The sequence below is a fragment of the Lepisosteus platostomus genome, chromosome 18 (genome assembly GCF_059453375.1).
Source record: "Lepisosteus platostomus isolate fLepPlt1 chromosome 18, fLepPlt1.hap1, whole genome shotgun sequence".
NCBI lineage: Eukaryota > Metazoa > Chordata > Actinopteri > Semionotiformes > Lepisosteidae > Lepisosteus > Lepisosteus platostomus.
The window spans coordinates 12,860,247-12,886,501 of record NC_142628.1 but is presented as its reverse complement, the minus strand read 5'-3'; the positions used below and the strand labels follow the sequence as shown (position 1 = coordinate 12,886,501).

The 26,255-nt window shown below is 38.3% G+C and overlaps 1 protein-coding gene across 21 annotated transcripts in view; it reads left to right on the top strand.

The window, feature by feature from the left end:
• Nucleotides 1-26,255, top strand: part of dgkza (diacylglycerol kinase, zeta a) — a 179,331-nt gene that overhangs the window by 121,382 nt on the left and 31,694 nt on the right. For 16 of the 21 annotated variants that reach the window (XM_088611514.1, XM_088611513.1, XM_088611512.1 and 13 more), the window contains 8 exons: nucleotides 243-442; nucleotides 4,291-4,391; nucleotides 9,551-9,630; nucleotides 10,332-10,376; nucleotides 11,795-11,864; nucleotides 19,488-19,528; nucleotides 19,740-19,939; nucleotides 23,324-23,422. In XM_088611514.1, coding sequence (XP_088467640.1) covers nucleotides 243-442; nucleotides 4,291-4,391; nucleotides 9,551-9,630; nucleotides 10,332-10,376; nucleotides 11,795-11,864; nucleotides 19,488-19,528; nucleotides 19,740-19,939; nucleotides 23,324-23,422 — 836 coding nt within the window. The remainder of the gene's footprint in view (nucleotides 1-242; nucleotides 443-4,290; nucleotides 4,392-9,550; nucleotides 9,631-10,331; nucleotides 10,377-11,794; nucleotides 11,865-19,487; nucleotides 19,529-19,739; nucleotides 19,940-23,323; nucleotides 23,423-26,255) is intronic. The other 5 variants (XM_088611520.1, XM_088611510.1, XM_088611506.1 and 2 more) reach the window with 3 other exon arrangements.

Genomic DNA, 26,255 nt, shown 5'->3' with positions numbered 1-26,255 from the left:
TTCCTTTGTTTGTTACCCGAATGCCAAGAAGGTTCACGAGGCAGACCTCCCAGTGGATGATAGTGATGCTCTGCCTTGTAGATGTTTGAAATAAGAAAGTAGTAAGGTAAAGGCCTGACACACAGGTGCTGCAGACAGAATCTTTTGCCTCTCCTGTAAATTGGTTATTTATCCTGTCTGAGAAAACAATGAATCACTCAGCTAGTATTTTCTTTCTTTGTGTTGGCTATTGGCATTTCCAGGCAGCTTTACAGGTGGGAGGTCACGGGGAGAGACTGAACCAGTGTCGAGAGGTGACCCTGACCACCTACAAGTCCATCCCCATGCAGGTGGACGGGGAGCCCTGCAAACTGGCCCCTTCCATCATCAGGATCTCCCTGAGGAACCAGGCCAATATGGTGCAGAAGACCAAGCGTAGGACCTCCATCCCCCTGCTGAATGAGTGAGTGTGGCCGACCACTGCTCTTGAAGCAAATGCTAAAGAAAGCATAGTTAACGTTAAAGAAAACTTATTATCATCCGTGTGAGGCAGAAATTTCCCTGGCTGGGTGCGATTTGAGGAAAAGCTTTCCATCTTCTGCCGTTATGATAGATGTCAATTTCTGTCTCAACCTGGGTCCTCTGATCTCACACTGGCTCTTGCACTGATGGTGTGAGGAGTGGGGAACTGGTTGAACCTCTGAAGTGGGAAATGAAAAATAAGTTTCTAAAATTCGGAGTGGATTGCCACCTGCCGTAGGACTGAGTGAGTTCTTTTCAATCATAAAGTTAAGATGCTCAACTTATTGAAATTAGGCATGTCAAGATGAATAAGATGAAAAAATAAAAGCATACCTTCAGTTTAGAATACTACAATGTACAAGTAGCTGAAGAATGTACCAGACTATCATCGCAGAAGTAAATTAGTGACAGTTATAGGAAATTAATGAACTAGTTGGACCATGATCTGCCTTTCATGAGAGTTCTGATTCTTTTAATATTGTCTACTTGTCCAACGTAACCTTATGGGCTGGATGAGGGTAGTTATTTAAGTCAAGCTGAGACACTCCAGAATTAGCAGTGCGTGATAACTAGAGACTTGAACAGTTTTTTTCTCTTTAATAAGATGCTTTTCAAATGTTATCACTCTAATTGGATTGTATTTTTAAAAGAAACATGTTTTTTTGTCTAGATACTGTATACCGTACACTCAGTTTTTTTCCAATTAACACAAATGTCATTTTATAAGTTTCTCCCACCTATTTTTAACAGGTTGTGGGTTGAGAACTTGATGGTTTGGACAGAGTAGGATTTAGTTAACTTGCTGAAGTGTGAAGAAAGAGGAACAGATGTTGGAAGAAATGCAGTGGTTTATCCCTTTGCACTGTGCAAAATAATCCAGACAAGGTCAGCGTAATACTGGAGGTCGTTTTTCTGCGGTGAATGCCCAGGCAAATCTGAAAAAGAATTATAGGAGCTGAATCTTGCACAACCAGGAGAAGAAACAGTAACTTACATTTAGTTCTGGTCAAGCCTGACCAATAAAAACAAAGAATTGAATGGCAGTGATTTATCTTTTGCTGCCAAATCTGAAACCTGAAAGCTGTGGCCCTCAGTTCTGCTCAGTGAAACACCAGATTGCCAGCTCCAGTGTTTCTGGTCTACTGTCTGCAAGTATTCTTTAGAAAATCCTGGCCTGGGGCTTGTGAATGGAGCTCATTTTTTCCCAGACTCAAAAGATGGACAATTGTTATGCCTTGGTTTGTGAGGCTAATATACAGTAAGATGTGCAAGATGCAGAATTATTTCTTGCAGTTCAAACTGCTGTATCTGAAAACAATTTGTGATTCTTTTCAGTGTTATTTTTTATATTTCTGTTCCCATTGTGCTTTTCTACCGATTTCAAACCTGATTGATTTTTTTTTTGGAAACCAGCTCTAAATGGCACAACGACTGAAGTTGTGATAAAGAAGCTGTAAGTAGAGACAGTTTCTGTAATGCTGTTTATCACATTTTACAGTAAGTGTCAGGAGACAGGCAGTCAGTTGTTTTTCTCTTTACTTTAGATGTGTCTTCATTCTCCTGCCATTAGAATTGTGATGGCTCTTTGTTTTGTAAGTAGGATGTGTGCTGTCTTTAGTCTACTGCTTTCGGTGTGTCTAGGAATGCAGTGTTTGAGTCCGTCATTGACAAGAGCAGTTGATATGTTCAGTGAGGTAAGCATGACTGATTAATGAGTCTGATCTTTGTACCCTGAAAAAGCATACCAAAGTGATGTCTAGGTCTCACAAGTCACCCTTTTGTGGAAGACCTGTCGCTTAAATGACAATGTCCCTCTAATAACTCCCGCCACCATCTTTTTGCTCAAAAAATGGAAAGGTTAAAAAAAAGGTTACCAGGGAGAATGCACTGTAGAAAACCTTCTAAATTGAACTTAATGGGGGAACTGCAGTCCCAATTTCTCAGACTGGTTATTGCATTTCGGTTACAAAAAATGTGAATTTTTGTGAAAGTACTATAAGCCATGTTTTTGCAAAACTCTGGTCTTGCCACGGGTTAGAATTGCAATCTGAAGCAGCCCTTCCTGCTCACTAGTCACTGTAATGACTGATGTAATGAGATGTATGAGTGAATAAGTACAGCTTGTGCCGAAGAGATTTCACTGGAGAAATGTTCCAACATTGTCTGCACGTAGAATTAAAAAGTAAATAGTATTTGTTGGAAAAACCGTCTTGAAGTCAAGAGCAATATTTCTACTGCATCAGAAATGTATTCACAAGCCTGCTTGTTTACAGTGTAATAGGGTTGCTTAACATCGGACGTTTTGGTGTCGCTTTCTGAATCACAAACAATGACAGCAATATGGCACTGCGCATACTTGGAAATTAAGCCTATTTTGTGATCTGAATTGGAGGTATTACATGTTACCATGTACATTTTACTTTAATTTTGGTTTGAAATGCACTCATCAATGCCGATTTTCTAACCCCGAAATATAAAAATAGTGTTGCAGATTCAGGAGCACGTGTTGGTGTCTTTTCCCCCCAGTAAAGTACATTTAATATTAATTTAAAGATAAAGTATACAGACAGTAAGACAATGTGCGCATGGTGGAAAATTAGCTATTTTTAGAAGACGGAGCATTTGTCCCCTCATTACAGCTATCTAGTTTATCTGCCCAATTATTTTTAAACCGGATATTTTTTTGCAAATTAAAATTGAATGCATGTGGGAAAAAAATGTTTTCATTATCAAAACAAATTTTATTGGGGTAGGGTGGTGTCCTGTATGGTGCGTTTTTACAATTCTAATCCAGGAAGAATGTTCACAAAATGGGACTCTACTTCTCTCAGAGTTTTGTGCATATTTTTCTATTAGTATTGTAAAGGTAAATATACATCTCTTGCCACATATGGTTAATTCATCTGATTTTGTTGTCTACTTTTTCAGCCAAATTGTTCCTTGTGGTGAATGCAAGGTTTTCAAAATAATCTCATTAAAAGTTAATCAGAAAAGGTCTAGCTGTAGTTTGAGTGCTGGAAGGCAACTGTATTTTATGTTTCTATACTGTACTGTATACATTATTTAATATAAACTTTATATTTTCCTATTATCTGATCACAGAACAGATGGTGACATTTGGGAAGTGTAATAAAGAGAAAAGGATATTTTATGGATTGTGGGTGCTATTTTAGTGAGAAGTACTGCTATGCTGTAAATTTTTCAAGCATTTAAAGCTCCCCCCCAGAACACCTACAGTGACTATATGCTGGAGTGTTTTTTAGAATAAATGACATGAAACAAGTGGCACCTAAATAATGAATTTTAATACAGAATGTCCACAGTTCCTTTAAAAAATGCCTATTATCACTGCAAGAGCTTTCATTCTCAAGTCCAGTCAAGCCCAGTGGAGCCTCTGGCCGGAATATCAGATATTGAAACTGGCCGGGTTTATCAGAACTGTGTGGCCACACTTCTAGAACTACCAAGCTGCCTTTTCGCCGCAATTCCTTCTGCTAGAAAAAACGTAAATAAATTCAATGCGGAAAAAGTGGATGAAACCGAGGCAGCTGCAGCAAGGTGTGTGTGTGTGTGGGGGGGGTACAATACCTCTGAGGTATTAAGGCCAGCAGCGTGAAGTACGAAGCATTGTAATGTTTCACGGTAAACAGTGCTTCTTTCTGGGAATCGCGTCTGGAAGTGAACCGCTGTGGTCTTCGTACCCCAGTTGGCTATCGGTACCCAGCCCCCGAGCAGCCTCTTCCTGCACACTTCATTACAAATAAACATCTGCCCGTCGTTTCCTTGCAGCCAGCAGCCCATCCCCGAGAGGTTACGGATCCGTGTGAATCGCATCAGCATGCATGACTATGAAGCCTTACATTACGATAAAGAAAAGCTGAAAGAGGCCTGTGAGTATTACTGTTGTGTGATTATCTTCTTCTAACATCTTTGGATCTGAGTTCGTCTGCTTTCCTTTTCCTATTAACTTGCTGTCATATCCTCTGGGGGAAACTTATCTGCACGTCCCTCTTGCTCTTATTTAATTTTTCTTAACTATATTGTCTGCGTAGCTCTGCGTCACATGGCATTTAAAAGTAAGGCTCCAGCAAATGATATAGACAGGGTTGCATTGCTTAGAATCTTCTGGTAAGAGCTTTACTTCTGCACTAGTTTTTTTTTTTGTTTCACCGAAACTCGGGGAACATTTAAACATTTGCCCTGATAATTTGTTTGCATAAATTAAAACTGCATCATGTTATAGAAAGAATATCAATTACAGTACTGATACACCTGAAAATTGACAATTGAGCATCACAGAAAAATGTAGACGTTTTTCATAAAGTCACATTTATTTCTTATGTTTCCTGGCTTATTGGCACTTTTGCTTCCTGTTTGAAAGCACATTGAAAGGCCTGATGACACTTGATCACTTTCAGAGAATAAACCAGATTATCTGCATCAAAGATAGATAGATAAGACTTTATTGATCCCAAAGAGAAATTGATGGAAAAGATCTAAGTGTAATACATTTTGTGCTTTAAAATTGAAGCTGTTTGTGTTGGGCTGTAGTAGAGACATTCTGGACCTGCTGATGAATATGAAAATTGCCCGATCTCTGAGTTTCATTGCACTCCGTTTTGTTAGACTTGAGTTCATTTTTCAAACCTTAAAGGATATACTTTGCGCCTGCTCTTCAGAGGATATAATCATTTAATAGCTGCTTAATTTTGTATGCACAAGGCAGACCAGTTGATCTATGTGGTACTTAACGTGCACAGACATCTTTCAGTCTTCTGCCTTGGGAGGGGTTCTGGCTGAGACTGGGGGTGTGCTAAAACTGCTCAGTTTTGCAGCAGCTGTTCACTTAACCATTCAGGATGCTTTCGGGCATTACTGGCTAGACATCAAGGGAGCAGGAATGCATAATGACAGAACTGCTTAAAATTGTCCCCAAAATGCCAAGCTTAAAGACTTTCCATCTGCATCCCAGGTTTTTTTTTTGTTTGGTTTGTTTTTCAATTGCTCTCACAGCTCAGTGAGGGACTTCAGCCAGTTTGGTTCGGTAAGCATCTCTTTAAAGTCAGCAGAGTCTCCCTCCTAAACCTTTCTTGGTTTGGTGCTGTAGAACACCTCATCTACAATTGCGGATCAGACTGTTTTCATCCATTTTAGTCCCCAGTGCCTCCATCTTGACCATTGACGATACTTATTAATTGTTTGCAGTTGTGGTAGCAAGCTATTCTTTCTGTGAATACTATGTGATATTAAATCTTGGTGTGGGATGAGAGGTAAGACTCCCTCAGCTACAATACTTCAGTATATGGCAAAAACGTGCACTTTCTTCAAACACTGAAAGTAAGGAAGCAACAAATGGTAAATTATTGGTCCTGAAGAATTACTGGAGACAGCTCTTTAAAATCCAGACATTATTTCACCTGAAAGTAGTCCCGTACTCTGACATTCTAGTAAAAGTAACTGTTTACACACTGACAGAGAACTCTTTCAGTGTTACGCTACAATGCTTTGTCAGGGACCATAAAGGCACAATATGATGCTAATTTGTTAACTCTTGATGCCTTCTGGTAATCTTTGAGGCTGTTTTATGTACAGTAGATCATTTTTGAACAGTTCAGAAGCTGGGCAGATTTCAAGCAATGGAGAAAAAAGACCAAGCAGGAGTATGAAATCCAGGCAGAATACATGAAAGTTTTTTTTTTATTCAACTGCTATCTCAAGTACAATATGAAAAAGAAATTCTGTTTCCAGTGAAGAGACTTGTAATCTTCCCATTTCTTTAGAAATACCAGCTAAACCATCTTGGAGAACATACTGTTCTGTACAGTTTGTTTCAGTAAAGCATGCTTATACCATTAGCTACTGTTAAAAAAACAAAGGGAGATGAGTTTGCTCAATCACTCAAACTATCCACATGCAATGAGGGCCCCTGATCGCCGATGCTTCAGGCTTTAAAGCCATGAAATGTTGATATTAAATATTTAATAAAACCTTAATTCATTGTGCACCCATTGTATGCTGGGTTAGGCTGTTGCTCACTGACACTCTATATTGGACTAAGTAGTTTTTAAAAGTGTATGACTGGATAAAAATGTCATGGTTAAAGGATTGGTGCACAGCAGTTTAAGACGATTCCAAATAGTTCTACATGCTTGCAGTCCCTTGTGTTCAGTTAAAAGAGAGCTGATAAATGGAAAGGGGACATCTGTAGAAATGCAGAACATATTTGTTTGTATTCTTTGTTTCCTATTATGTACATAATTGAAATAAAAATCCTCATAAGTTTTGCAGTTGTTGAAGCGTGATGTTTAATCTGAAGTAATTTAAAAAAATATATAATGTACCATCATAATGGTTTTAAAAGCAATGGTGCAGCAATGACCTAAACACTAGATGTCAGCAGAAGCACAACTATGTAGTAAAGGGCTAGTTTTTGTTTTGCGTTTTTTAATCGAGTTGAATAAATTTATTTAGACTATCCCCATTTTTGCCAAACTTGTATTTTAATATAACTACACACTCATCCCCTTTTGATAACCAGTTTGTAGGATGTATGTACTGACAAATGCCCTTGAAAGTGCTTTGTATTGCTATATGGAATTTGTTCCTGAAATCATTCTAAATGAATTACAGAGACTTACCAATCCATATGAACAGAATCTTAAGTTTTACAACTTTGACATTATTTATATAGAAGCTCAAGATTGAACAAATAAGGGCATTGATTTGGATAATCCCACAATACATAGATTTTATTTAAAGAAGGATTACAGTTCAGCAAAATTTGGAAAGAGTTTTGGGGGGAAAAAGCAGTGTTAAAGTTGATGTTATGCAAATGTTATTTCAAGAATGTGTTTAGCATCTTGCAACCTCCTTGTCAAACACCTTTTAATTTAATGAAAGCAAGACTATATTGCTTTTTTCCTACAGTAACTCTGCTATCTTATTGCTAACTCTAATTTGTTAATTCATTTTTTAAAATGTATTTCTGTGGTTTGGTTCTGCTTCTAGTGGCAGTGCTGCAGATATGATATTCCACTGATTGTTTGCTCTGCAGATCACAAGCCAGCAGGGTTTCTTGCAAGTTGTTAGTTTGTGTCAATGAAGTAAAAAAAAAATTAAATTCCAGAGATATAAAAAAACCAATGCAAGTAAATTGAATCTGAGCATGGACCTGCACCTGCTATTTGGGTGACCTGGAGTTCCTGACTTCGCTGCAACACCTACGTACAGTACAGTACATTCTGGTTGAAATCGATGGCTGTCTTTCAGCCCTGAGTGGAGTGGTCCAGCAGTCTGCATTAAAATGTTGGTGTCCTTTGGATGCAAATCTGTTGCCATTTGGATGCACTGGAGACAAGACTGTCCTGGTTATTTATTCTTTGGATTGAATGAGCTTTAAATAAAATTGAAGAACTGGATAAAATGCATTTAAAGAGCACATTATTAAAAGCTGGTCTTGGGTCAGAGCAGGTCCCTCAGAAATACTTTTCTACGGTGAGGAAGGCAGCACTAGAAGCCTGTTGTCTCCACTGATTGTAATACGGAGTATTCATGAGCTGTTAGAAAGGCCAGGTAAGACTGATATTGAAACCCCCCAAAAATGTTAACATGGTAAACTAAATAGAAATAGAGAGCTGCGTGTTCACTTGTTGCCAAGCAACAGTGCCTTCTTGTAAAGTGTGTTCTGCTTGTTTGTCTGTCATCATTCAAGCTCAGCAAGACCAGTTACAGTTTCTGATTCAGGAACCTGACACACAAAAAAAAGACAAATCAAGGTTCCTATTCATTTTTTCAGAAAATTATACATCCGATTTCATGCGACGGCTTCTTTTGGGTGAAAAGTGGAAAAGCAATATTAATTTCTTTAGTAGCCTGCTTAATAAGACTGCTAAATAGCTAAATTTATGAGGGTATCAACTGCCAAAACGAACCCAGGAGAACCCTGTTAACGAGACCTTTTTCTTTTTCACTTTTCTGTCTTCGCTTTGACCTCGTCCTAGTTTTCTGGCACTTGCATAAAACAATGGCCCTTGTTCTGACATCTATTTTCAGGAGAGGATTGTTTTCATAGGTTGGTGCAAGCTGTTGCTGCCCATTGTGTACAGTAGTGTGATACTTTTTATTTTAACAGAGGATAGTTCTTTGTATTAATTCTAAGCTGGAATCTAGATCATCTGCAGCCTGCCAGACTCGATATCATTTTGTTTTTTTTTGGCCCTGGTTACATTCTCCGAGATCAGTACAATAGCCCTCCGGAAGTCATTTTGAATGAAGATAATTCAGATTGATAAACCAACCGTGAAGTTTCTTGTTTAAAAATGTTAATATTGCAGTAATGTACAGTCAGAGTCATTTGTCATTTTCTTTTGCATTCTGTAACTAATTGTGCCCTTATCACTTTTGCATTTTCCCAGTAAACATTGTTCATCTAAATTCACTTTCTTCAGTATTTTCATTAACATTTAGACATTTAAAATTAAATTTTAGAATTGGTATGGATTTTTTGTAGAAGTCATTTGGATGTTTTAGCGAGTCAGATGTTTAGTCTTTCAGTGGAACATCACGTATTTAATACCTTATAATTCTGAGGTACTACTTTTTCTTTTATTGGACAAAATAAGATTGAAAGATTTACTATTAGTTCTTCCAATATTCTGGTCGTAATCAAATCTAGATTTAATCTACACATTGAAACGTTTTAATTTTGTTCAATTAATGTTTGATTTTTTTTTAATCTTCCAGAAACCCGAGTTATTTCTCTGGTGGGCCTCACAATTAAAAATATATATCATTGCATGATGGCAAAATTAAATTACTATGTAAATATGAATGATAAATTTGAGCTTGTCACATAGATTATTAATTACAAGCCTTTGCTCTAGGAAAGTGAATTATTCGCATTGCAAATGATCTGTTTATTTTTTGACAGTATTCTCAGCATGGGCATTAGAAAAGTAAGGAAGCAATAAAGGAGAACAGGCAGAGCAGATTGCTTTATCTGAGGTGTAACTTGTTCTAATGGAATCCTATTTCCTTGTGTCTTCTGCAGCGATCCCATTGGGTCTCATTGTTGTCCCCGGCGACAGTGACCTGGAAACGTGTCGTTCTCACATTGAGAGGTTGCAAGAGGTAAGGAAAGTGAGCCCGTTGCTTGACTTAGGTGCCTCAGGCCTGCTGGTGTCCACGTGCGTTTGTTCGTGTGTGATGGGGTGGGGTAGACATTCACTACTGCCAGTCCGGTGTCTTTTTAATGACCGCAGTTCCCGTCACCTCCCCATCAAACATGAATCGAGGGCTGGAGTGCTGCCACAAAGATCACATGTTTATTTTTCCCTTCATTTCCTTTATTTATGCATTAAATAGTGCATGAAATCTGTGCGCAATTAAGGGGCACTGTCTGTATAACAGCAGTGCGGTGTACTGATTATATTGCTCTTCAGTAAAATCCCTGAACATGCTTTTGTGGAGTTCGAATACCTTTTTGTTGTAATTGCAATAGGAAACTGCAATTGAACATTGCACAGTGCATCTTTCATCAAGAGGATGCTGGCATTAAAGTTTATGTGGTATATCTATCGCGTTTAATGCATGAGACAGAGCAGAGGTATGGCACAGCAATTGCACGGCATAAGCCTTTTAATACTTGAGAAAATAAGTAGAATACTAATCAGATTTACTCTGTTCAAGGTCCGTAAGATTCCCTTTAGAGATTCCCCCCCCCCCCCTCCCCATCTTGCTACTTCCCTTTCCACTAATAACCGATCCATCTCTCAATGACAAACATTCAATTTGATATTCAGGTATTTTCATGACCTGGTGCTTTTTCACAGGATTTCATCTCCTTTCACCCATCTTTCCAGAGGCTGGTCCTACAGGTTTGTACACGTTACACAAGGATACCTTGTCACTGTGGGAACAAGCCTGGAAAAGAAATTCTCTTGGTAAATTAAGGGCACGATACGAAACAGCCTTATAAACATAAGCAGAAATTCAAAGCATTCTTTCAGGTAGCACTGGAGGTAATATTTAGTGAAAAGAACAGATGTTCCAAGTATTTGGGGTGGATTTCATTTGGCAGCGTTTTCTCTCACCCAGCAACAACGTTAGTAAGAAATACTCATTAACCATTTAGACAGCCATATTATGAATTGTTTCACGTTTCCCTTATGGATACATTATTTCAGGAAATGTCTTCTGTAATAGAAAAAAGTTCCTCTTTTCCCAGTGAGGCCTATCTAATAGTTTTGCTCTTCATGAATGTATACAGTCTGGGCAAGAGTAATTGTGCATTTGATAATACCCATAACTGTTAAAAATAGCATTCTTTATCTGGTGTGCATCTGCTGCACAAGTCCTGGTTAAACTAAGTGACCCTATTTTACTTAAATAAGAGATTTTCTCCTTGTTCCCTTTAAGTAGGCCTCAGCTCAGTGTGTGTGATATGGTCAGCATGAGCTTATTACATTGGTGGATTGCATGTTTCTTTAATTTTGCTAAATGACAGCAGCATGTTGCGGGATCATTCTGACACTTCTGTGACTGCATGGTTGTGAATTTGAAAGGAGGTCTGTCTCTGTAATATAGCTGTTTATTTTTGTATTCACATCTACATGCATTCCAAAGTCTCGGTTTACTGTAGCTGTCAGTGTATAGGGTTCATTTTATTTTAAATAGCCATTTTCCTTCCGTGTGACTGATTTTTTTTTGTAACTGTATTCCTTTTTTTGTTACATTTGAGGAAGTACATAATTTTACATTTTAGACAGAAAATTATTTAGATTCATTTCTGTAAATGGATATTTTTAAAACCAAGACCCAGCTTTCAGTGCATTGCAGTGCACTTAATGTGCTCTTTTCTGTTAATATAAAGTGAGTTTTGCTTTTCAACTCCACTGTCTGGAACGAGAGTATGTGTGTTGGAGGGGAGTTTACAATCCAGCCAAATAGAGTTGGAATGGCAAGGTTGGCAAGAAATCGTAACAACATAGTCTTTTATGTCCATCAAGGTGACTTCCATTGTGTGGGTTAGGAAACAGAGACCTAAAAAGCTTTGGGCCAAAGAAACATAATTTTATGGAAGCTCTCCAAAATGGCAAACCAAAACGTGAATCTGTCAAAGCCTTTAACTTCTGAACAAGATAAAAGCCTGCCTTTTTTGGTAATAAAGCACTTCCTTGTATTACATGACCAGTAAGCTGGTGAAAATGGGGTTAAGTCCTAATCTCATTTCATATTGGTCAAAAGAGTAGGTTATAGCTGACCACAACTTTTCTTTTGTTTCTGCATTTCACAGGAAGGTGATGGCACAAAATCAAAGACTCTGTCCTCCCAGAAGCTCTCCCCAAAGTGGTGTTTCTTGGACTGTAAGTTCTCCCTCTTTAGCATTTTCGCTCAAGTTAAAAGCAATCTTGTTTTAATTAAGCAGCTGCTTACGTAACAAAGAGTGGTATGTGTTCTGTGTATTAAAGGCATACCAACTTCCCTTGCGCTGCACATCCATGGTGATCACATAGAGGGTTTTTGCAGGCAGGCTTGTGCCAATGTCAGGAGCTGAGTAAATGTGCAGAGGTTTGACACACATGGACATTCGCAAGGCTGATGAGGAACAAGACTGTACTAGAAAGGTGGTCAATACAGAGCTTAAAATACTCAGAGAACGTGTACTGTAACAAACAGGGTGAAACATGACCCTCAATATGAGAAGTATAATCTGCCCTGTATGGGGTCAAGTGGACATTGTTTCACCATGAATGTGATGTATTGTACTGACAGCTGCAGAGGTTTTTAGTTTTTTGTGTGGATTCTTCCATTTCTGACTGCCTGTGACTAAGATGCATTTTGTGTTCACTGACAGAATATACCCCCTAATATAGACTACAGTTATTAGGACAGATTCAGGGTTATAACAAAAGTCTTCAAGAAATTTACTGTTAGTGTGGGGAAAACTGCTTATACAGTATGTAACACAATTGCTACTTAACCAGGAAATATCCATGAAAGGCTAACACAAACCAACTGTTATTTAGACCCTAAACTGTGCTGCCAAACAGCAGTGGGTTTATACTGTATATCTAAGCAATAACAATTTAATTATACTGTATGTCTGTATTGTCTTTCAAGGAAAGAATCTTTAACAAAGTGCTGTATGTTAAAAACTTTTTGAATGCAAATAGAAAACTTACACACAATGGGATAATAAACAATTAAACAATAACAGTTAAATGGTTTCATACCTGCTACATTTTTTAAACCCTAATGGATTTCCCCAGTGGGTTATATGGGTGTTAAATATTAACACAAAATATAAAATCCCAGAATCCAATATCAATCCACCAGCCAGTCACCAGATCACACTATAAAGATGAGAAATGCACCAAGAAAATGAAGTGAGTAAAAAACGTATTCACTATTATTGTATGTTAAGGTTTCAGTTTATACATTCTTATCCTACTTATAGGCAGAAAAAGGGTTAATTTGACAAAGTCATGGATCAAAATATGCAGGTTTTTTTTGTATATGATTTTAATTAAACTAAGCCTTACTTTACCAGTTATACATTTTCGTCCTATTTTTTTCCAGTAACAGCACTGCCAGTTTTGTGACTTTAATCTGCTAATTTGGTTAAATAAGTGTAATTAAACCAGTCTCTTTCTTTTTTTTTATTGAAAAGTTTGATTAGTGAATTTTACACTGTAAGAAACATTGCAGTAATAGTGTGCATTGCATAGACATTGCCCTCATAAACCTGCAAATAAGTAGTTGTTTTACTTTTTTTGCACACAGGATTTCAACAAAATCTTTTTTTAGAAAAACTTGAAATCTGTTATGAAGCTGAGATTGCGTGGATGGGAGTGATGGACACTCTTTATCATATGCGATCTCTTTGATCTGTTTATTTTCATGTTCGTTTCCTGTTTGCTTCCTGTAGTTCAGGTTCTGTTCCATCCAAGGCGTCACCAATGCTTGCTCCTGCATGCATAAATTGATTATTTCCAAAGATGCTCATTATAATCCAGGAATCCCCCAACTGCTGTTTGATTATGTGCCCTTTTCTGAGCCAAGTCTGAAAGCTCTGCTACACTTCTGTCATAGGTACAGTTTTTAGGTTGTTTTTTTGTGTTAACGCAACCACCATGCACCGTTGATTATCAGACCACCTTGTCTGATAGTTCAGCTTCTGGAGCAGCAACATTTCAGCCTCATTCAAGCCCATGTGACACCGGGCAAGCAAGATGTCTTTCAGCATGAAATGTCAGGCCTGAAGGGATTGCATGAATATTGAAATGAGCGCTGTGCACAGTACACATGGAATTTCATTAGATAAGATCTGCTTGATCCGTCAGATGTTGTCTGTTACTGTATGAAGTGCAATTCTGTTAGTTTGCTTTTTAATTGATAAAGGTTTTTTTGGTCGTGTCTTCAGTTTTAAATGATTTCTCACTGTTTGCAAGGTTTTGACAGGACTTTGTAAAGGATGTGACAGTTTCTCTGACTCTTCTCACCCAGGTTAATTTTGTTTTCTTATTTGCAGATGTAAAATATACCTAACGGCATAGAGGAGATCAATTTTTAATGTCCAACAGTTATATAGTAGGTGCCATTTTAAACTGAAGGATCAATTTTAACTAGAAGAGAGCAGTCCCTCAGGGTAGTTTTAACCAGCTTTTAAGAGTTTGGAGTTTTCAGGAACTCGCTTGTGATTCTTTTAAATTGTTGGTGAGTTAACTTTAAAATCATCTTAAAAGAAGTGAGTTTAACAGACAGAAGTCAGTTTGAGTAGGAATGTCTTTTCAGTTTAGTCCTACCTTTCAGGTTACTTTTTAGGTAAGAGTGGTATCCTCCTCAGTCTTGTTTGAATCTAAAAGAAATGAGAAACCGCAAATGATTCACTACTATAAGATGAATTTAAGAAGAAGGTTTTTTTCTGAAGAAATATGAGAGATTGTTTTAAACAAATTATTTTGATATCTCTGTTTTTGGGGCGAATTTATGATAACAAAAGGAACATTGTGGTACACACTGACTAGCAGCTCTTACTTTCTTTGCTGTAGTTCTCTCCCACTGGGCAGGATAGAAATCATTTCTCTCAAAAAGATAACTCATCAGCTTGAAGTTAATTAGCAGTAATGTGTGGTTGACTATAAATCTGCATGATGACATCACCCTGCTGACTCCAAAAGACTCCAGAACTTAAATCCTTTCCAAATGGAAAATGATTTAATTCCTGCTATTTATTTAAACAGAATCTAGCCTGACTGGGCAAGTTATAATCCATTACCTTTTGCAAGCACACATCAGCACTGTTTTCATATACTGCACACCCACTCCATGACTTACAGAAAAGTTCTGTTCCACAAATCTTTATATAATCTGAGTTTTATGTAAGTCAGAAGCAACCCTCTCTTAGCAGTTGCATGAACACCTATAATTTAACTTTAATTAGATAAATTACAACATTATGCTTAATTAAAAAAATGGTTTAAAAAAATTGAATAATTAAACACTAAATATCACGTGTAGTTAAGAAACATGCAGGGAGAGAAGTGAGACTAGTGTGAAACAGACCTGATGGATGGAGGTGGTGACGGTACTTCAGTTACTCTGTGCTGTTCACCCATGGGAGCAACTTATTGCACAGCTTGCTATGCAATACAAATTTCCCATAACTTGTAAACTTTACATGGCACCTATGGCAGGTGTTTTCACAGTCAAATTTGGCCGTCAAGCTTTTTGTAACAGGAGGGAGTGTGTGCAAAACTGTGCATGCTGCACCCCTTCAATCATTGGAAGGTCTCTGAGGCTTTATCTGTTGGCTACCAGCTTCATTTTTTGGCAGGAAGACTTGGATCACCAATGAATCATGAACTTTGGTGTCGGTTCACAGTCGGAACCCACCTCACTCCAGTTTAGTTCCATCGCTAATTCCCTGATCCTTCCTTTCTAAGCCATAAATGTCACTCAGCCTTTAAGATCTTACAATCTTACTTTTTTGGGAATTTAAATAATCGTCATTTTTTTAGCATGTCCCTTGATTTGTCACAATATTATAATATTCCATTATATAAAATAATCTAATCTTTTTGGTGGTAATCTTACATTGGTGTTAGACTAGCCAGAATTAATTTTACTTTTATATTATGATATTCTTTACTTACTTGGTAACTCTGTTTCCTTTTCTGAGGCTGCTAATGTTGTTAGAGGTACTTCAAACCAGAGAGGGCAAGTATAAGGAGAAGATACTCAAACTGGGATCAAATAATCAGTGGAGTGCCACAAGCATCTGTCCTAGGTCCACTGCTCTTCCTAATTTTTATCAATGTTCTAGGATACAGTGTATTTAATAAGTCAGTTTTGCAGGTGATACCAAATTCGGATGCCTAACACTGTAGAAACAGCAGATTAAATTCTGAAAGCTTTAGATAAATTCAAGTAGGTAAGCATGCAGGTAAGAAGAACTATAAAATGGGAAACATTGACACAGAAGGTTATACTCGACGAAACACAAGTGTTTGTGTTGAGAGACTACATTTCTACATATTCTAGACAATATAGGGAAGCAATTAGATAGGAAAACAACTTTAGGATACATCATTAAAAAGCTCAAATTGAAATCAAAGGATGTTAAAATTGTGTTGTGCTAATATGCTGTTTACAGTTTTGGTCCCCACTTCATAGGAATGATGTTGATGTCCTGGAATCAGTCCAGAGAACAGCAACCAGACACACTCTTGGGGCTAAAGCAACTGAACCTTTATAGTCTTGAATGAGGAGGATTATGAGGGGACTTGATTCAAAATCCTTCTGGGCACTGACAGTCAAGCCAGTGAGCTTCTTCAAAATGAACATTGAAACACACACCAGAGGACACAGATGAAAACAGGAGGCACTTATTTACAAGATTATGGAACAAGATACCCTAGTTTCTTTCTAAAAACAGGTTCTTGGATTAATAAGAAACTAACAGACTGGTTAAAATGGACTGAATAGCCTACCTTTCATTTGCACAGTTTGTGTTTTCTAAGCCACAATAAATAATTGAGGTTCTACATTCAGATGTGCATAGATGTAGGTTGGACAGTATATTCATAGTTTTCAGATAGGATCAGCCAAAGCCGCACAAAGGACAGTAACATTACCTTACTTAATTGAGTAAGGTCTCCCCTGCAGATGCATTTCATAATCAAGGAAATAGTTTTCCCCTCTTATTTAGATGAAAACAAGCTTTTACAAGGAACCGTCCTTGTTCCAGAGTTTTCTTTTTTAAAAACATGACTTTCTTTGATTTATAAAAGCTGAAACATGCCTTGTAGATGAGCAGTACTAGTAATGGTTTATGAGCAACACTGTCAAGACCCTATTGGGATTTCAGTGAGTTGAACCGCATATACTGTACACGTCTGGGTTGAGGATAATAATCCATAAACATCCATAAGGGCCCCCTGTGCTTGCTTATGATATTGAAACGCATCCCAGGACTTTCAGGGTTTCAACACTGCTTGAATTAAATTGAAAAATTTGAAGGGAATACATTTGCAGTTGCTTTTTTTTTATTCGCTAATGGTTTACATGGGATAGACCTGTTTAAAGAATGTTAAGCCGTGTTTAGATTGGGTTTTTCCATGCCTTTCTCAGTAGATCTTGGCTTGCTTTTTTATTGAGATGGCTGTATCCTTCTCTGGCGTATCTTCCCCACTCATTCTTTGGATGCAGAAGAATACCAAAGGGGGTTTACGAGTATGCAAATGGCCAGATGAGATCCCATCTACTCGCAACAAAATGAGCTGAATGGGCAAAATGTCTGCCTCTTGTTTCCAAAAATTAAAATAGCAGCATCTAGCTTCAACAGGCCATTAGTGTAGACATGGGATTCATCTGCAAGATTGCGTCCATCACTGTGAGATCTTTCAGAATCCCTTTAGCTGTTCTGTGTTCCGTCAATCTGGTTAAAAAATAGCTTTTCCACAGAGAGGTAACTACCTACCACCTACCCAAAAAAGAACTGTGTGCGTAATCAACATACTGTAATCCCAGTCTCCTGGGACTTTTTATTCTAAACAAGCCCTGAGATTGATTATTACGTTGCACCATTTTATTTTTATCAGGACAGGAAATAATGATATACAGTATTTTACTGTATGTAGTCTAGCATTTATCTGAGACTCTTGCAAAGGGATGAGTGTAAAGCACAGACTTTTCGGTCTTCCTTCTAAAGGAGCAGCATTTTAGGTCTTAAGTTCTAGAACTGTGCACTCGAGTTGCACAAAAGCTGAATGCCTTTGATTTATTTTTTATTGTAAGTGTGGACCAATGCAGCTCCTAGAATTTACTGCTCATTTCAAAGTCTTAATTCAGTTATCATGCTCCTATATTGAAAATGTGTTTGCAGTAAGGACTCCAAAAACATTCTGCCTTTGCTTTTAACAGCGTGTGGGAACTATAAAGATTCCTGACTTTATTTGTGCTTTTTTAAATTGAAATCATAAAATCGTTATGAGTCGCAGGAGATTGGCGTTGTTCAGGGTTTTCAGCTGTTATCGTGGGGTTAATACGAGTACTGTAAGTTTTTATTGTCCTGCACATTTTCAACACTGTCAATTTAAAAATGTGTCACTGTTAATACTGTATATTGAAATTGATTGGAATGACATCAAAAACAATGAAATCCAGAATATTAAATCTGTTTAATTAACTGGCATGTCCTGCACTGTAATGAAACAAATTATTTCTGTACTCTGAGGTTCCATTTCATCTTGGCAGAATAGAACACTGGCTTCCAGTTCAGGGTTTTAGGAATTAATCACTAATGTGTCTGTGCTGGTTTAATGGTGCACGAATGTGGTTCCAGACACGGTCTGCATAAACCTTTGGAGTACAGCAATGACTAATATTAAGTACCACCTGTGTGTCTTTCTAAATCCAAATACCGATTAGCAATTATTCTGCCTCATCATGTCTCATTTGGTGTACAAGGTGTTTTTTCATTAATCCATGTCTTAATAGAACAAGGAGAATGCAGACCTAGTAAACATTCTGATTTAGCTCTAAGTCATTAGCTCTCTTGGATATCCTTAGAATATTTGAACATCGTAATTTCGTTTTTAACTGTGCGAGTGTTGTGAGCTGTTAGCATTATCATTGAAGAGAAAACGGAGAGAATGAGTTTCAATACCTTTGTATAACCTTTAAATAAACGTCATCGGTTACCCTGCCATTTGGATTAATTTAACACATCATTGATGATAAATACTGTGCCACATTTAGTCACTTAATTGCTTTAACTTACAATCCTCCTCTCTTGTTTTTCGCCAGCTATAAAGTTAATTGCAGTGGATCTTGGGCTGGATTGAGCCCTTCTTGTTTCACATCTGTTATGGCTAACAATGTCTCCCGGGATCAGACTATATAATGAGATTAGAGCTCTATAACTGCTTGTCCAGTTCTGCCCAAGATGTTTCCACTGCTCAGTCAGTCCTAATCTTGGCTTCTGTTCAGTATAGAACCTCTTCTCTTATGCTAAAACTTGGAATCCAGCTTTTTGTTACAATAAGCATAATCAAAACTGTACGGGTGTTGAGTCATCTTGACTCCAGTTTGAATGGAAAATAAATTAATTAATTGAGGGGATGAAACGAGCTAAATATTTCTAAACGAATGTCATAGTTCAAATTTTAAAATGGCAGCTGTAAATTTTGGTAATTCAGATGAACAAAATGCCCTTTTATTCTCTTGAGGTAATTTTGAGGTTCTTGGAGTTATATTTAAAACTCGTCAAAGAAATATCTACATTAATGCTAATTAATGTTAAAATTATATTGGAGTAACACATCTAAAATGAACTTCTAATGTGCACAGATGTCAAAAGCAATGCAGCCCTGCAGAATATTATGGCACACTAATATTGTCAGTTTTTTTCTTTACTTTAATAAAAGTAACAAAATACTAAATCCACAGAAATTGATGCTTGTTTTTTTTCTTGTTTTCTTCAGCCACAACAGCGGATCGCTTTTACAGAATAGATCGTGCCCAGGTAAGAAGGCATTTCATTACATCACTATCGAATTGTTTTTTGTTGCAACCACAGCGGGCCTTGGAAAAACATACAGTGAGTTTCACACACAGCTGTGTAAGAGTGTATTGTAACAAAAAGGTCTGTCAAGATATTTTTTCAATAAAAAAACACATCTAGTTTAGCTCATTGGGTAATATTTTAATGTTTTAACTCCTCCCCCAACCCCTAGGAGCATTTGAATTATGTGACTGAGATTTCCCAAGATGAGCTTTTTATCCTGGACCCCGAGCTGGTTGTCACGGAGACTGTGGGCACCTCTCCTGGGATGCCAGACCTTGTGGACTCTTCTGGGGAGTTACCCAGCTCTGGAGCAGGGCACTTTGCCTTTCCATCATCTTCCTCTTCACCACCCACCTCTCCAGTTCCCAGGTAAGTGATGAACAGGGCCCCAGGGGACAGGAGAACAGCAGAAGGGCCAGAAACAAGAGGAGCCCGTTGGGCCAATGGTTTTCATTTGCCGGTTTTCAGCACCTGTTGTGCTGCTGTTCCGGGAACAGGAACCCCAAGTACGAAATCCCCTTGAAACTGAAAATAGAAAGTTTAAGATCTAGAGTAGGCATCTAACCTAACAGTTTTCATGGGAAGCCAGTGCTCCCAGTGAAAACCCTCAACATGGGGATAAGGTACAAAATCCATACAGACAAGTGCCCCAAGCTGCGATTGAACTCTGGGACCCAGAAGCTAGGAGGCCAAAGTGTTCGCCATGCCACTGGGCTACCCTTTGAATTATTGATGCTTAGAGGTTATTGAGCCCGGAGTGTTTGGTTACTGTAAATCCTCTTTTTATGTTAGGTTAAGAGGGAGGAATGACTGGCTATATGGCAGTCACTATCCATGTATCTGAAATGGTTTTCTAGGAATATCATGTCACTTTTATTCTCATTAACTGGGAATTTCGGCCTCAGAAGGTTTCGGTGAGTGCTACAGTAAGCTGCCAGTATTATTAACTTTCTAGCCCTAACCCTTCCGATAGCCTCACTTCAGGACCGATTACGTTGTGCCCAAGGCAGGTGTGCCTGAGAGGGTCAAGTCTTAGCCAAATACCTGTGAATTTTGACTGACTCTTCATCTGGTTGTTTTGGAAATATTGCATGCCTTTTTGTTGCTCTTAAATCTTCCCATAGACTTTTCTTCCTGTTTGATCCAGTCTCTTTTTTCATTCATTTTTTTCATTAATAATTATGGTTCGTCTAAAAACAGCTTTTGTATCAATAGTCCTCAGTCAAAATAATTAAAACCTCATGTTTTTAAATCTTCGTTTTGAAAACAATTAAAAATCCTCAAACCTAATTGCATGTTAAGCGAAGTTGGAAGTTAATATGCCATCTCAAGTTTCCCTGGGACACATTATCTGCCTCTGAGTGTTGAACCTGTACTGTATGTCAGAAATTCTGGGGGGGTAACAAAAAGTAATGCAAATAATTTGATTTCCCCCATGTGGACTTAATCTCTTTTAGCAATTTTAATCACTGGCACTTGACAGTTTAGTCCAGCTGCCTGACTGACTCTTACCAAGCCCAACTTGCATGGACGTGGACAATGGGTTGTCACCATTTCTCAAATAACAAATGGAGTTCCAGGCAAGCAGGACAAAATAAAATCCTGTTTTGTTTGTTACAGAATAAGTGTTGATTATATGCAAGAAGCACAGCTCTAGACCTTTTCTAACATCCCTGCTCTTAAACCAACATAGCACTTCTCCCCAGTTAGCTGTGAATGCTCTACGCTAAAAGGCTGGGCCTCCTGCCAAGGGCAAATTCAACACTACCCAGGTTCCTTGGGGATTATATCACTGCAATAGACTCAAATGAACTCCATTATATATGCATGCTTAAGAGAAGAATTAACTTTAACTACTTTTAAGAATGGGACATAACCATGATAATGGTTCTTAAGCAGCTACTAGGAGTGGAAATCTTTTTTTAAGTATAAGGTACAGAGAAAGATTTGCAGGACAGTGTTGACAGATGGTTTGGTATAATCAGCCTGAGCATCACTAGATCTGAACAGCCCTACTGCACTGCAGGTGTTCACGTACTCAGTAACAAAATAAATACTGCCACATACTTTTCCACAGTTTGGTTGTGTAAGAAAATAAAGAAGGGATAAAGTCTCCATTCTGTTTTTTCTTATTAGTGAAAGATTACTGTGTACCAGGATGTTTTTTTTAAATAGGACTTGGCACTACTAATACACTGAGTAAGCAGCAGCTTTTTATTGCTAACCAGCCAATTTGAGAAACCAATGTCAATCAATGTTACTGAAATGGGTACAGAAAACATACAGTATGAGTAAACAAGTGCATGGAGTTCACGCATAGACAGCCAGCATGCTGAGATATGACCTCAGTTTCCCCCACAGTGCGCATCAGCCTCTCTCATGAATGTGTACTCGGCGCTGCCTGTTCTTTTTTTAACATGGTCCCAAAAATATCTTCTCTTTTGATGCTTTTAGGCAGACACCATTATTCACAGGGCACTGTGGTTTTCATGCTGGGACGTGCCTCAGCTTTAAAAGGAATTCCTAATAAATGATCCTCACGGCTTACACAAGGATGAAATGGGAGGTCCTATCAGTTATGAAGCTGGGTCTTAGAGTTCTTCCAATCCCTTATATGCACCACTGCACCACACTACTCATCAACTTCACGTTCATTTTTTTTTCTTTTGAAACCTGCAGAACCTTTAGTTTAATCTATTAGAACAAATAGCAGCCTTGAATTCCAAATGAAACTGTGCATGCCATTTTAAACCTTTCGAATTGTAGAAACGCTTGAGTGCAGTAATAGTTAAGCTGCCAGAAGATTTGCCGTGCTTTTTTCTCCCTGTGATTATTAAAAGGTGGAATTAACAGTTTCAGACTAGTGTTTACCTCTTCATTGTTAGAGCTATTTTATTAGTCAGACTCACATTTGCGAAACATGACCGAGAATATGCCGGTGTAGGTGCCAAACATTGTGTCTGGAGAAGCAAAAACCCAAGGGATCCTGACATGCTAAGCAAGATGTTTCTCTGTGTAAAGACCCGGGGGTTGTCTGTCACTGATAATATGCAGTACGAAACAAAGCATGGGAATCTGACAAAGCAACATGAATGTATCATAAATGGGACACACTGGTGAAATACTCTGCTAATTTAACGGTTGCAATGTTAAACTCTGTTTTGAGCTTGGAGAAAGCCTGACGATGAGCTGGACCACCTTATCGGAGTGTCGGAAATCTCCAAGATGTCTTTAGTCTTCATGCGGTATTATTTCTCATCATTGGACATTGCGTGGGATAGTTTGCAGAGCAAGGTGGCTAAAATCCATGCTGTGAAGGCTGTTTTTATTCCATGAGCCACAAGTCCTCCCACAACCAAGATCTGGGCACGCACCACGGGTGCCGAACGACGGAGGAGTGATCCTTCAGGTTTCTTCTCCTGTAGCTTTGTCCCTAATGGGAATGGGTCAGGATGGGGGCAGGTAGATTTGGATGCTGCTGTTGAAGCAGGTATCGGAAGCATCGGAGAGCGTCAGAGGCCGATTTGGATCGCCAAAGGAAGTGGTGTTTGAAAATGTAAAACCTCCAAAAACACTGGACCTCAAACCAGTTAATGAAATTACTCCATTTGGTACAGGGAAGGCCCTGTCATTCTTTGCCATTTTTTAAAGTTTTACCCCCCCCCCCACCCCCCCTTCATGACTGAAGTTTCCAATTTTCTCTTTTTTTCCTTCCTAATATCTCTGCGTTCCTATTCCTCCCCACCCTGCCAGCCCGACAAGCCCGCATTCCGACAGCGAGGCCTTGGCTCGGCGAACCAAGAAGTCTCTCTTCTCCTCTCACTCCGGCTTCCCTTTTCCTGTCAAGAAGAGGTATTGACATCACCTTCCTTTCACTGTGCCTCACCTGCCATCTGTCCTCAGCCCTGCTGCACAACCCTGCCCTCAGTCCCATGCCAGCACCCCTGCCGAATCATCTTCCGACGCATCTCCTGTGACCCCATTGCTTCTCCCAGGAGCATCTTGACTAATTAGGTCAACACAATGAATCCACAGCATCTTTTCACACTACAAGACCGCTAACCAGCCCCTATATTTTTAATTAACAATCCTGAAAAAATGTTTTCTCAGTCCGTCGTGAGGATCAGGAGTGCAGGGGGTGGTGGAGGAGATTCTTCTGCCAATTTAATCGTATTTGCTCGATTTAATCTCATTGTCGTCGCCTTTATTCAGTTTTTTAGTCTCTCCTAAAAGTAAACTCCTTTGAAAGAAGTAAATCTCTTTTTATAAACTGTTGCTCTGAAAAATACAGACTCATACTGTAAATTAACTCTTGGTAGGTGAGACTTGCCTGAATGAACTCTGCATCATTAGTGGTGACCCAGTAATATATTTTGTTAAATACCTTATTGTGGCTAATCTATGAGAATAAATCTTCACTGATATTCTATAATTTGATTAGCTAAGATTGTTAGTTTCATGATGAAAGTCTTTTAATTTCTCTAAACGACGCTAACACCAATGTGCTAATTAGTCAGAGTGGGATCTAACAATAAAAGCCATTTGAAATGAGGTAAATGGAAATGATAATATTCCTTGGATGGTCACTGGAAGTGATCAAACCCACTTAATATAAAAAAATAAATCAGATTTCTGTCTCTTGTTCTACTAGATCTCTGCTGTGAGAAGACAGTTTTTGCACTACAGTATATAGATTTGACCTAGAAGAATACTTTTTATATTGTTCTGAGGACCAGAGAACAATAGAACTCAAACTTGGTTGATTAATACATCCTACAGCACATCTGAACATGGTACTTTCAGAAAACTGTGTTTCTTAATTTGTTGAAAAACATACATACGGTACCTTGATCCCTGTCTGCTACAGTATCCGTTAGGTTCATTGTAAGACTTAATGAAAACAGTTTTTTTAATCATTTTTGGCATTCTTTTCCACCTCAAAACCCATGTGTGCTGCTGTTTGTTAATGAAGAGAGGGTCAGAGGGGACAGATGGATACACGCTTGTATCTAAATGTTATTAAGAGGGAGACTGCTCCTGCCGAACCAGTGATTGCAATCATTATTTTCCACATTTATACTCGAGACCACAGCTATCTGAATTGCAAAGCAGTCTTTGTGGGATTTGGATGGGAGGGGCAGGCCAGGAACTGAAGATGGAAACTTCAGTCTGCTGTTATAAAGGAAGGAATGAAAGGGATTTCCAGGCTAGAGAGGAGAGATGGTGATGGCTTTGGTCCCATTGCCTTACTCCAAGATTTGTTTTCTCTAAGACGCATAAAACTAAGTTACTTAACCTTTTTTTCTTGTCCCTGCCCCCAGATGAGATTGTATTTGGCAGAAAACATCCACATATCACTTGCTGTTCCATCTATCAGCTTATTTATTTTTTTCTTCTCATTGCTACTGCTTCTGGTCTTTTCTTTCCAGAAACCACCTGTGACAGAAAGGTGTACTGTAAAATGCTTAAGACAGTTAAACAGGTAAAGCTGTCAGGAACTGACAGAACCATCAGTTGAACTTTATTCCTCCAACCTTCAGTTTCCATTTTACGTGACAATTTTTTAAAAGTCCCCTTCCCCACCCCCCACCCCCACCCCAACAAATACCTCTGTATCCAAGTTGAATACTTTCTTTTCTTCATCAATCTTGAAACCGACCATTTGCATTCCTGCTATAGATGTAAGCTGTGGTTTGCCAATGTGTATTGTCTTTGTAAAATTTCTCGGTTTGAAAACCGCAAGTATGAAGTTCCTGTTGAAGAAAAGACTTGGCCAGCCTCATTGGCTTCATCTGTGGTTATTCTTCTGGACATGCTGAGAGTTCATTATCCGTGGAAAGACATTCAGTGTTTAAATTCCATCGGATTACATTTACTGTATGTGGTATAACAAGCCACTAAATTGCCAACGTTTTTGAATTTAAGTCTAAGCTTTTGAATTTGTGATCTGTAAATTACAGTACCTTTAAAACAGGGGGTCTCGAGCTGAGAATTCCTGGAGGGCCTGGTGTCTTCTGGTTTTTGCTCCAACCTGAGTAGTCAATTAAGTAATTAAGCTAATGGTTTTCTTAAGCAGGCTTTTTCTTAAGGTCTGCCACAATTGGCAACTGAAAACATTCATTAAAGCTACTGTTACCAAACACTTCAGAAATTGATTAGGAGTATAAAAAATGGGTGACACTAATTACCAGGTTCAGGTGTGGAGTAAGCTGCTGGCCTCTGTGCTTCTTTATAATTATGCAATTAATTAGTCCAGCTGCTACAGTATATGTAACTGACATCTTACATATACTGTAGTACAGGAGTACACACCAAACCCTCCAGGAATTGAGACCTCTACTGTTCTTAAAGACTACAGTAATCGTTCAGTATTTTTCTTTCTTGCCTTTCACAAACTTCCTGAATACTGTGCACACCTGTTGGGCTCTTATTAGAGGTTACATAACATAACTAATGTATGCATTTTCATTCTCTACTGTATGGCTGTTAAGAGCTATTTTTTTAAAAAAATTGCAGTTCATATACTGTATGTTTTAAACAACTGTGCACATCTACAAAAAACAATTCCTGTAAGTATTGCCTTTGCTGAAAAAAAGCTTACATTAAAAGAACCGCCAAATGAATAAATGAATTTAGCTTAGAAATAGAAAGAAAAATAGCACAGGAGCAACTGTTTATTCCACAG